This window comes from Balaenoptera musculus, chromosome 16 (genome assembly GCF_009873245.2).
Source record: "Balaenoptera musculus isolate JJ_BM4_2016_0621 chromosome 16, mBalMus1.pri.v3, whole genome shotgun sequence".
NCBI classification, from domain to species: Eukaryota; Metazoa; Chordata; class Mammalia; order Artiodactyla; family Balaenopteridae; genus Balaenoptera; species Balaenoptera musculus.
The window spans coordinates 27,172,851-27,184,225 of NC_045800.1; the positions used below are offsets into that span (position 1 = coordinate 27,172,851).

The window sequence follows — 11,375 nt, forward strand, 5'->3', positions numbered from 1 at the left end:
GGGGCTGGGCCCACTCCCTTCCACACCGGCCCCTGGGCAAAGGAGTGAACAAGTGGGAGGGGTCCCTAGATAACCCGAAGAGGCTGGTATTGGGGCAGGGGTGGTAAACTTTGGAGAGTGTTTCCCACAACACTGAAAAGCACTCCCTCCTCAACACATCCCTGGAGGAGTTTCCCTTCTCCCTGTGGTGAGGACCAAACAGGTCCGATTTTTAACCTGCCTTTTTCCTCAAGTTGAGGATAAAGGAAGATGATCCCTCTCTGTGTTGCGGTGATCAGGGTCGCAGGCCCCTTTCTCTTCTCCAGGACTTTCCTGAAGTGCTTCCACCAGGAACCGGGGTGGAGGGGGCAGCCAGAATAGAACCATTCACCTACTCGCGGCACGGGGTCAGGAGGTAGAGGGGAAGGTGGAGCTGGCGCCCTCTGGTGGGCGAGGTTGAAACCGCTTGTGGCCGTGCGGCTTCCCGCGCCGCCTCTCTAGGGGCTCTTAGGGGTACGCCGCGGTGCAGGGTCCTACGTGCCCCGCCAGTGGTCTGGGCGACTAAGGCCGACTTCATTCGTTCGTTCGTTCATTCACTCATTGGAAGGGCTCCTGTTAGAACCCTTCCCTTCCTCCTCTCGTCTATAGCCTCCAAAGTCCTTGGCACGTGCATGGTTGAAGGCGCAGTAGCCTGGCTGAGTGCAGCGAAGAGTCATCCCTCGTGGGAAGCCTCCCCAGCAGACATATCTACCCCCTGTGCGTGGCCCCGCCCAAATATTTACCCCCCGCGACGCGGCTGATCGCTCATTGTACGCCTTTGCTGGTTTTTTGGTGGGTCTTTCCCGCGGTCCCGGCCGGCGCCGAGCGCTCTCCTGCCCGCGGTGGGGGCCCAATCCACATCTGCTTCGTCCAGGAGTTTCCCGGCCCGACGGGGCGCCCGGCGGACAGAGCTGGGAATTGTTTTTTCTCCTTCCCCGCCCCCGCCTCTCCTCGATCTCCCTTTCTGCCCTCTCAGCGCACAGTAGGAGAGTTGCCAATTCACTTTGGCCCCTGAGAGCTGAGGGATGAAGGCTTACGCCGGGGTTTGCAGACTCTTGGAGGAGGGGCAGGACTGTATTTGGGGGGTGAAGTGGGGCGACTCCCAGACCCGGGCCTAAAGTGCTTAACACAGTCTCCGCGATTTACATTTGAACGGTCGGCGGAGGGTCTGCGGCGCTTTGAACGCCGGGCGCAGGAGGCGCGCGTTTGAGCGAGCGGCGGTCCAGGCGGCCCCGGCCGGTTGGTGTGGATTTGAGGGGCCCGGGGTTGTGCTGGGGGGGCGACCGATGCACTTGGAAAGAGGCTGAAGGTGTGTGTTTAGAGGGGCTATTTGTGTTGGCGAGAGGTGTGTGTTTGTGTTTGCAGGAGGCGATGGACACTGTGTGTGTGTGTTTGTGTGTGTGTGTGTGTGTGTGTATTTGTGTTTGCGGAGTGTGGAGGCGGCCGGGAAAGGTGGCCGGCTGTCACTCAGCGATCAGGTTGACAGGCGCTCCCTCATCAGGGCCAGGGAGCTCTGATTGCAGATTCGAGGAAACAAAATAGCAATTGTAATTACGGGGCTTTGATAAGATAAAGGAAGGAGCGAGCTGGCCGGGAGGCGAGTAAGAGAGCAAGGGAGGAGAGAGCGGCCTGCTGGGGCCCCGATGGAATATTTGCATCTGTCACTCACGGGGGTGTGCCCTGGCAGTACCCGGCGCCTGATGCGGAGGTGTCCCTATTGCCGCCCCCCTCCTTCTAGAGACAGGGACTTTTGGAGAGATGAGAAGAATCCCCCCGAAATCGACGAAGGTCCAGTTGGGGGAAATTCTCCAAATATAAAGGAATTCTGGTCTGTACAGGCCCCTTGGTGGAGGTTAAGGTGTAGGACTCAAACCCTGACCTCCACACTTTTAGGCCCTGGATTTCTCACCTCTGGGGGAGAGGGAGGAGGGTGGATTAAGATCATTGAGGTTCAGCCCAGCTCCTTCAAAACCTTCTGGGGGCTCCAAACCAGGGTTGGTGGAGACAGCTTGGACTGTCTCCACCCCAGTCCGGGGAAGGACAGGTGCCCAGAGTGACTCAGGTTGTGACTCCAGGACTATGCACACTAAGGATGGGCTGGATGCCCTGACCCCTGTCTGGGTCCTGCTCCCTGCTGTTCTCATCAGTCTATTTTCAGAGGGCTGGGTCCCTGGTGAGGAGAAGGCCCTTCTCATGCTCTGCTCCCCATCTCTCCACTCATTGTTTAATGCATACAAATAAACATTTTCAAGGGCCTACTATGTGCAGGGCATGAGGTTAAGATGGTGAACATCTTGCTTGCTTGAAGCGGTGCAGCTGGGGAGTTAGACACCCAACAAGTGGCTGGCAACCTCTAAGACAGAGGAGCTCAAATGAAGGAAATGTGCTGGTCTGGGCTGTGGGCACTGGAGCAGCCCACCTCACCTGTCTTCCCCCAGTGGGCCCACCTCCCAGTGGGGTTGAGAGAAGATGGTGCAAACCCAGCCCTTAGCAAATACAAGTGCTCAGTAAATGGTGGTGCTTATGATTATTATCTGTTGGGAGGGTGGTGAAGGCAAGCCTCCCCGTGGAAGACCCACATGCACTGAGGTCTAAATGCTCAGCCAGTTTCCCCATTATTCATTCATCGAATACTAATTGCTGAACAACCCCTGCCCAGCTCTCTGCCATGAGCTGCAGCTTCTGAGCTAGTAAGACATGGTCCTTGCCTGGCGGTCTGTGTGGGCAAGAGCCAGTTGAGGGAACAGACTCCTGGAGGTGGGTAACAGGTGGGCTCAGGAAGTCTACTTCTCTGGGGAGGGATGAGATCTTGGGACAAGTCTTCTGACTCTGTTTTCCCATCTAGACCTCGCTCAGTGTTAGCGTTATGGCTGGGAGTGGGAAAGGTAGGCCACAGAGAAAGGGGAGGTAGGCAGAACTTTGCTGTGCTGCCTACTGCCTCTGGCCTAATGGCTTCCTGGGACCACCCCAAACCCTCCAGCCCAATCCCCAAGGACATGGCCGGGGCAGTAGGGCAGGGGAGGTCTTGGGCGAGGCCAGCAGCTGGGCAAAGCATCAGTGACTCCACCTGCTCCTCAAAAGTATCTGTCCCAGGGCACCTCTGCCCACCCAGGCTGCTCTCAAAGAAGCACCATGGCTCAGGGCTTCCCAAAGCCCCTGGAGGGAAGCAATGAGTGGCTGGGAAAGGCTTAGACAACTCCTTACCTTCTTGATACTCCCCCTCCCCCACAGTTGACACAAAGCCACCAGTCCATGTCTAGTACACAGTAGGTGTGTAAATACCTGTTCAATGCACAAATATTGGGACTCTGAGAGAAAAAGCCTGGGCAACCTGGATCTAAGTCCCTTCCCCAGGAAAAGTAGCTGAGAGCAGTAATTTTTGCGCCCTCTGCCTGCTGCTTTGAGGCGGGGGGATGAGGGTGGTGGCAGTGACTCTGGGTCTTACCAGGGACCTCTGGGCTCTCCCATATAGGTGGCTCAAGCTTCAGGTTAGTGTGTATGCGGGCGGCGGGGGGGTACAGGGGCAGGGGTGATGGTGATAATGAGGGCAGGAAGGGGAGAAGAAGATGTTTCTCCATCTCAGGGCCTTCTTGGAGACTGAGCGAGACAGGAGAGACCGGCAAGGCGGGGTACTCAGCCGAAAGATGGAAGTGGGTGTCGGGTCCCCGACGCAAGCACGCACTGCCAGAGACGAGCGCACAGCAGTTCACTCCAGTGTTAGCGGCCACTTGCAGGCGGCGGGCCCAAGCGAAGCACACAGTAGGCGGCTCAGAGAACCGCCGTATAGCCTGAGGCGTAAGTGGACCGGGTCCCACGGTGGAGACCGGGCACCTTCCCACGGCGGTCCAGGAAGCTCCAACCGAGGGTGTCGGGACTCCACGGGGCGGGAGGCCCGAGGCGCCCCCCATCCTCGCCCGCCTGCACCCCAAGAGCGCGCCAGGGGACAGGCCGGGGTTGGGGGGAGGCGCCCACACCGGCCGCCCCCGCCCCTCCAGACGGTCCCCAGACCCCTCCCCTCGCGCAGACCCCCAATCCCAGACCCGCCGGCCGCCCCGCCCCGGTCCGCCCCGCCCCCGCCCCGGGCTGCGTCCCGGCCCCCGCTCCCAGCCGGGGGCTGCGGGCTCCGGCCGCCCGCCCCGAGCTCCCCCCTCGCGCCCGGTGCGGCGCCCCCCGCCCCCACCCCTCCCCCTCCCCTCCCCCTCCCTTCCCACTTACCCACCCCCCCTGCCGGCCCGTTACCCTCCCTCCCGCTCCGGCTCCTCAGCAGCCAGCGGCCACCGGCTCCGGCTGCGGCGCAGAGGCACTCGGCGCGGCGCGGCGAGCTCGACATTCCCTGGGACCTGCGGAGCCGCGTCGGCATCGCCCGGGCTCCCGCCCTCGAGCCTTCCTCCGCCGCCGCCGCCCTCGGCTCGTCTGTCCGCGGCCTCCCGCGCACCGGCGTGATCCCGCCGGGGCTGTGCGTGCTCCCCGGCCGCGCGCCATGGGCAGCCCCCGCTCGGCGCTGAGCTGCCTGTGAGTACCGCCGCCCCGCGCCCCCGGCCGCGCGCCCGCCCGCCCGCCGCTCACCCTGCGCCCCTCTCTCCCCGCCCGCTTTTGTCTCCCACAGGCTGTTGCACTTGCTGGTTCTCTGCCTCCAAGCCCAGGTAAGGCGCGCTGCGCGGAGGCGGGGGCCGGAGCCGGCGGGGGACGCCGGGGGGCAAGGTCGGGCAGGGGCAAGAGGACCGACCCTGCGGCCGCGCGGCGGGCTGGAAGGCACCTTAGAAATGCAACCCCTAACTACCCCGAGGAGGGAACTAAGGAACAGAGAGGTAGCGCCTGCCTAAGGTCACACAGCCAGTGAGTGGCGAGGCTAGAACCCGAGGTATCGGAGTCCAGCTCTGTCTCCCACGCCTCCCAGCCAGGTGGGGGTGGATGGGGAACTCTGCGGGCAGCCACACCCGGCCGCCGAGGATGGAGGCATTCGGGGCCCGGGGGCGTTCGTTGTCAGAGGTACGGTGGCTGTCGCAGGGACCCTCTCCGCGGCTCTCTGGGGAGACTTGCGGCGGGACTGGCGGAAGGATCAGGTGCCTAGGTCCTCTGCGGTCTCAACATTTGCTCCGTGAATTTGTCTTTATAAATGTCAGGGGTCGGGCAGCGCTGCCTCCCGACTTAAAAGCGCCCTGCTCTTCTAGGAAGGCCCGGGCGGGGGGCCTGCGCTGGGCAGGGAGCTCGCTTCCCTGTTCCGAGCTGGCCGGGAGTCCCAGGGTGTTTCCCAACAGGTGGGTCCAGATCCTTCTCCATCCCGGGCTCATCCATGCTAAGCTGGGTCTGTCCGACTTTCCTGGGTGGGGGGGGGGCGGGTGACCTGAGCTGGTATGTTGGGGGGACCCCAGCCGGCTGCCTGGGGCAGTGGAGGGAGGTGCCGGGTGATGGGGGCCACTTGGGCCCCTGGGCAGAGTAGCATTATAATGGCGTGTTGTGTATTTTTCAATTTCCTAAAGGTAACTGTTCAGTCCTCACCTAATTTTACACAGCATGTGAGGGAGCAGAGCCTGGTGACGGATCAGCTCAGCCGCCGTCTCATCCGGACCTACCAACTCTACAGCCGCACCAGCGGGAAGCACGTGCAGGTCCTGGCCAACAAGCGCATCAACGCCATGGCAGAAGACGGGGACCCCTTTGGTAAGGCGAGCTGCACTGCAGTGGGGTAAAGGTAGCCTGTGGAATGGGCCCCTCTTCCCCAGGCTTCCCTGCTATGACTGGACCTACCAGTCACATCTGCGCTGGCCAGAGGCCTGCACGCTCCCCAGCTCAGAAGGGAAAGAGTTAAGGCGAAAAAGCATCTTGGGGGTCAGCTGGAGAAGAGAGGGTTGGGGAAGGGACCTCGGGGAGTACTCGGCCCACAGGTGCCCCTTCCCTGCCCAGCAGATGAATGAATCCAGGAATCTCCCTTTCCACCTCCCCCTTTCATACCCCTCCCCACTGCAGGTGGAGGCAGAGGGTTCAGGGGGAGGGGGCCCAGGTTTAAGGGAAGCTCTTGAAAGAGGATATGTCGCCAGGGCCCACAGAAGGAGAGTGGGAAAGAGAAGGGAGAGAAATCCCTTCAACTCTCCCAGCTTGGGGGGGTGTTGCTGTGAACCTTTAAATACTTTGATCAGGAGGGTCAGTTACACATGGGGACTAGGCTAGGAGAAGGGCCCTCCCCTCTCCACTTGTCCAGGAACCCAGGCGGTCAGTCAGAGTGGGGCTCCTGGCTGCCGGTGGGGTGGTGAGTACAGGGAGCTACTGCGAGGTGGAGAGGCTGAGGACTGATTGATTTCTAAAGCATTCAATATTCCTTCCTTGAAACAAGGCCAATTTCCAGAGTCCTGGATGTACCAAGAGAAAAGCAAGCCCTTTGGGCTGCTGGTGTTGTTTTTAGAGAGCGATTATTGTGAGTTTAAAAACCTTTAAATAATGACCAAGTTAAACAAGCATGAAAGGAGAGGGGAAGACTCTATTAAAATGTAATAAAAAGGTGAGGCGTTTTAAGAGCTAAGAAGAAAAATGAAGAATGATATAAAACAGAAAAAGAACGAGGCTTTTTTTCAGATGTGGAGTTTGAAAGGAGTTGCAAGTCTGTAAATGTTAAAAAAGAGGTTCAAGATTGTTCTCTATGAATCTCTGGAGAGACCCCCGCGTCTGGCAGAGCGATTAAAACTCTTCTTACTTTCACCTTTTTTAACATTTCCTGAATACTTTCTCCTCTTCTCGAGCCAGTTTGGGGGATCGAGTATGTCTCGCTGCATTTTTTCTGCATCGACGTAGCTGACTTCCCTTCAAAGCTGGAGAAGGAGACATAATTTTCCTGGGATAAATCTGTCACTGGGGTGGAAGAATAGGTTTGAAAATGTTAAGCTTTCCAAAAGCCCAGTCGGGAAAGCTGCTGTAAACTTCGGCCCCAGCTCCCCAGATCCATCCAGGAAGGAGAGTGGGGGCTTTCTGCGGTGGGGTGGGGCTGGGGGTGGCCTGCCTGGTGGCCGAGCTCCCCCGCTGGGCTGGCAGGGCCAGCCTACCGTCCCTTTGTCCCTCCAAACTGGCTACTTGCTGCCCTTCTCAGCTTCCAAGGAAAGGGAATGAATGCCTGGCTCCTCCTGGGTTTGCTCCCATTGGAACAAATGGTCCAGCATCCTTGGGTTTTGGGGAGGGAAGAAGAGGCTAAGCTGCTCATGGGGGAATTCCTCTTCAGACATCAGAGGTCTGATGCCCACTTCTCTCCTTACAATTATAGGAGGCTTCCCAGTTTCCCTGGTCCCTGCCTGGTGGGCAGGAGCAGGAGCTGGAGGGCCCAAGAGCAAAGGCTTAGGGTGTATAGCCAGGACAAGAAGAATCTGGGGGAGAACAGCAGAGAAGTCCCAGTTCCTTCCTTATGGGCCCCAGGAAGGGACAGAGGGCTCCATCCCTGTCTGCCCTGTTTGGCCAGAATCCTCAGAATGGAATCCTCTCCCCTCTTCTCCAGTTGGTGTCCTTCCTGGCCCTTACAAGTAGTTGCTCCTTGCCCGGGAAGGCAGACCAGGAGAGGGATGAGCAGACTGGCTGGGTCCAAGAGGAGGTGGGTGGGAGGGGAGGTGACAGCTGCATTTCCCTGGCTGACTTGGAGCCAGACTGGGGACTTGGCTACTGGGTCCCAGCTCTGTGCTTCTGTGAAGGGGGGCAGGTAGTCACAGGCTGGGCAGTGAGGGCTGCCTTGCTGACCTGTGCCCATCACCTCCCATTAGTTTCAGGGACAGAGAAGGTGCCACCTTGTCAGTACAGGCTGGGAGGCAGACCTGGGAGTACCCAAACTTCTTTCTCAAGGAGGGAAAAGGCTGCAGTAGGGAGGGCAGGAGACCCAGCGCCTTCTGTCCCATCCCGAACAGCTAAGTCGGCCCCCACTCCCTTCTTGGTGACAGCCTCAAAGGGAGGAGTTGTGCAGAGAGTGGACAGGGACCAGGGCTTCTGTGGCAAGCGGGCTGTCTAAGGGGAGAGGGGAGTGGGAAGAAGGCACAGAATTCAGCTCCCTGTCTCCTGGCTCTCAGCGAGAGGCAAGCACACCTCCTCGCCTACAGAAAGTGTTTGGTCACTGGGGTGAGAAGCCCAGGGCTGCTGGAGGGTGAGAGAAAAGACTTTTGAGTTGTTGATTTCTGAGCACTGGGGCTGGGGACCGGGGTGACTGGGAAGCGTGGGGAAGAGATAGCATCCTCCCAGCTGGTGTCTGAGGTTCTGGGAAAGCAGCCGGCCATGGGCTGTGGGTGTAGGGAGAGCTGTCTCATCCCTATCAACTTCTCAGCAGAGCAGGGGTAGGGTGGGGTGGCCATGGCTGTGGGTTAGAACCCGAGGCACCAGAAACAAGAGAGAGTGCTTTTATGTTTGACCTCAGGAGTGGAGGTCACCACTGCACCCCGGACGTTTGTAATGATCTATGAGGCATGTGCATATAATATTCTGAGTTGGAAGAATCCTCAGAGATCTTTGATTAGAAGCGGAATTCTAGTCAAATTAAAATTTACTTGAAGCCTCGACATAAAAGTTATTAGTCTGGTTTTAAAAGAGGGTCTTTTCAGTTTGATGGCTCCAAGACCCCTCTGCAGAAACCAGTTCATATGCCATGATCTCATCCACCCCCCTTCTGTAAACCCAGGTAAGGGGTCTGAAGCCCAGAAAGGAGACTTGACTTTCCCAGGGTTGCACAGCATGTTAGTGGCTGGAGCCAACGGCTTGGGTACCTGGCTCTCGGAGCAGTTGCTTCTGGGATGGGCCAGCTGGGATGGGGACATGGAGCACTGGGGGTCAGGGAGCTGCCAGTAACCACCCTCCCCCCACATTCCCTGACAGCAAAGCTCATTGTGGAGACGGACACCTTTGGGAGCCGGGTTCGAGTCCGAGGAGCTGAGACAGGCCTCTACATCTGCATGAACAAGAAGGGGAAGCTGATTGCCAAGGTGAGGTCTTAGAAGGAAGGGAGGGGGCGGCTGGGGCCTGGGGAGCAGGCTGGGCTGGCTGAGCTCCTCCAGGATCCCAAAAAGGTGGGCAGAGACAGAGGGCCACCTTGGGGTTACCTAATGATTGGATGGTGGGGGAGGTGAGGGAGGAGGAAACTGAGAGATGAAAAGCTATAAAAGCAAAGGAGGAAGAAGGCAGGCTAGGGAAGGGGCGGGGGGGGGGTTGGTAAATTCCATATATCTTTTTAACAAATCGCCAAATTGCTTTGCTATTATGTCCAATTACATGGTACCAGCATTTGGAATGTTCAGTAAGCCGCAGGCCCAGCCCCTCGGTGGAGCTCTGAAATGGCCCCATTAGTCACGGCTCCTCTACAGCCTCGAGCTCCCCGCTTCCTGGGCTTCTGGGGCTTGGGGCTCAGCATCTCCTCACCGGCCTTCCTTCCCCCATAGGGTGGCAGCCCTGGGGCTGCAGGCCTGCATCCTGAGGGGCTGAAGGGGGCAGGTGGGGAAACGGGTGCTAGCAGCTTGGGCCAGACTGGTGGGCAGGAGGCCAGGGTAGGCAGGGGCTGGGCCCCCTCTCTGCCTCTCTGTGTTGGGGCCCAGCCCCTCCGTAGACAGCCATGTGTCACTGCTACCCAGGAGGACAGGAAGTTGCCGGGTGGGCTGCGAGTTGTCAGGGATTAGAGAGCGGGTGCCCGGGCAGGGGGTGGGGCTGCCCACCCTGCCATCTGCTGGGGTGCCCACCTGCTGTCTGGGGCCGCCTCCCCTCTGCCTCTGATGGGGGCGGGTTCCGGACAGAGCCCGGTGACACCGTGTCTGGCCCCCCCTACCTGCAGAGCAACGGCAAAGGCAAGGATTGTGTGTTCACGGAGATCGTGCTGGAGAACAACTACACGGCCCTGCAGAACGCCAAGTACGAGGGCTGGTACATGGCCTTCACGCGCAAGGGTCGGCCCCGCAAGGGCTCCAAGACTCGGCAGCACCAGCGCGAGGTCCACTTCATGAAGCGACTGCCCCGCGGCCATCACACCACAGAGCAGAGCCTGCGCTTCGAGTTCCTCAACTACCCGCCCTTCACGCGCAGTCTGCGCGGCAGCCAGAGGACTTGGGCCCCGGAGCCCCGATAGGCCCTGCCCGGCCCCTCCCCGCCGCTCCCAGCGCCGGAGGTTTCCTCTGGTGCAGGATGAGGTCTGCGCTACTGAAGGCTGGGGAGGAGCTGGGGGAGCCCTGGGCCCTAGTTGTTGATAATTGTTTGCTGTTGGGTTTTTTGTTGTTGTTTTTTTAAACAAAAGAGAGGCTCTATTTTTGTATTCCACTTGGCTGTGGTGTCTGACTTCTTAACTCTCAGGAAGGCCGGTGAGTGGCCTAGACTGGGATTCCGGCGGGGGTTTCCTGGGGGTGGGGGCTTTTTCTAGTCCCGCAGAGGCGCTCCTGAGACCCCAGCAGCTGCAGGGCAAGACTGCTAGGCCGCCAGGGGCTCCACTGCACCCCCAGGTGGGGGCAGGGAGGAAAGAGCCTGAACTTTAGGTCAGATCTTTCAAGGGCGGGTGTCAGTGGAGGGTGGTTGGGTATTAGTTGCTATTAAATGACTGAAATATTTATTTAACTGGCGTATTAAAAATGTGTGTTGGAGAGTGAGTCCTCCTGGGGTCAGCCCCCTCCCCCCGCGCTGCCCCAGCTGGCAGGCGGCTGAGAGATGCAGAAAATCAGGCAGCAGCTCTGACTGCAGCCTCCCTTCTACCTAAGGATCCACACCTGTTGGCCGTCCCTATCATTGTTGCTGGAGGGGTTTTCTTGGGAGGACAGAAGCAGGGAAAGGAGCAAGAAGAGGCTCTTAGCTGGTCCTGGGACCTCTCAGACATGGGCTTTTAATAGGAGTCATTGCTAACACTTCCCCAGGCCACCTCTGGGCCAGAAATGATGACTTTGCTAGGACCGGAGTTGTAATCATGGATTCAGTGGGTCCTTTAAAAAGTGCCTTTCTGTGTATGCCTCGGTCTGTGTGGGAGACAGATCAGAGATGCCAGAGCTAGTTCTTTCTGAGTACCAGGCTCCAGAAAATGAAAGAAAAGAGCAGCTGCCGGCGTCCAAGGTGGAGGTATGTTGGAGGGGGGCTGCCAAGGCTGGTGTTGACAATTGTGACATGAAACAAGTGTTAACTTTGGGATATCTGGTTTGAAAGCTATGAGCAGAAGGGTCTGAGCTCAGGCGCTGCAAAAGAGCCCAGTGGACAGTGGTCCAGGGAGAGGCTGCCAACCTTGGAGAGACCAGGCCTAGAGGGAGAGGAACTGGCATTGGCCGGGAAGGGAAGCTCACAGGCCTAGAGCAGAACTCAAACTCTGGCCAGGGGGAGAAGCAGCAGGGGGTAAGTCAGAAGGACTAGCCTGTGAAGAAGGACTGCTATGGACGAAGGAA

At 58.9% G+C, this 11,375-nt stretch overlaps 1 protein-coding gene across 4 annotated transcripts; it reads left to right on the plus strand.

The window, feature by feature from the left end:
• Nucleotides 1-4,309: 4,309 nt before the first annotated feature.
• FGF8 (fibroblast growth factor 8) lies at nucleotides 4,310-10,087 on the plus strand. 4 transcript variants are annotated; one of them, XM_036829171.1, is made up of 6 exons: nucleotides 4,310-4,530; nucleotides 4,625-4,661; nucleotides 5,190-5,276; nucleotides 5,499-5,679; nucleotides 8,851-8,957; nucleotides 9,797-10,087. In XM_036829171.1, the coding sequence occupies exons 1-6, from the start codon at nucleotides 4,499-4,501 to the stop codon at nucleotides 10,085-10,087; spliced, it is 735 nt and encodes a 244-aa protein (XP_036685066.1). In that variant the 5' UTR covers nucleotides 4,310-4,498. The 4 variants fall into 4 exon arrangements, with proteins under 4 accessions (XP_036685066.1, XP_036685067.1, XP_036685068.1 ...); XM_036829172.1 differs by having other exon boundaries at nucleotides 4,499-4,530; nucleotides 5,532-5,679; XM_036829173.1 differs by lacking the exon at nucleotides 5,190-5,276 and having other exon boundaries at nucleotides 4,499-4,530.
• Nucleotides 10,088-11,375: the final 1,288 nt, after the last annotated feature.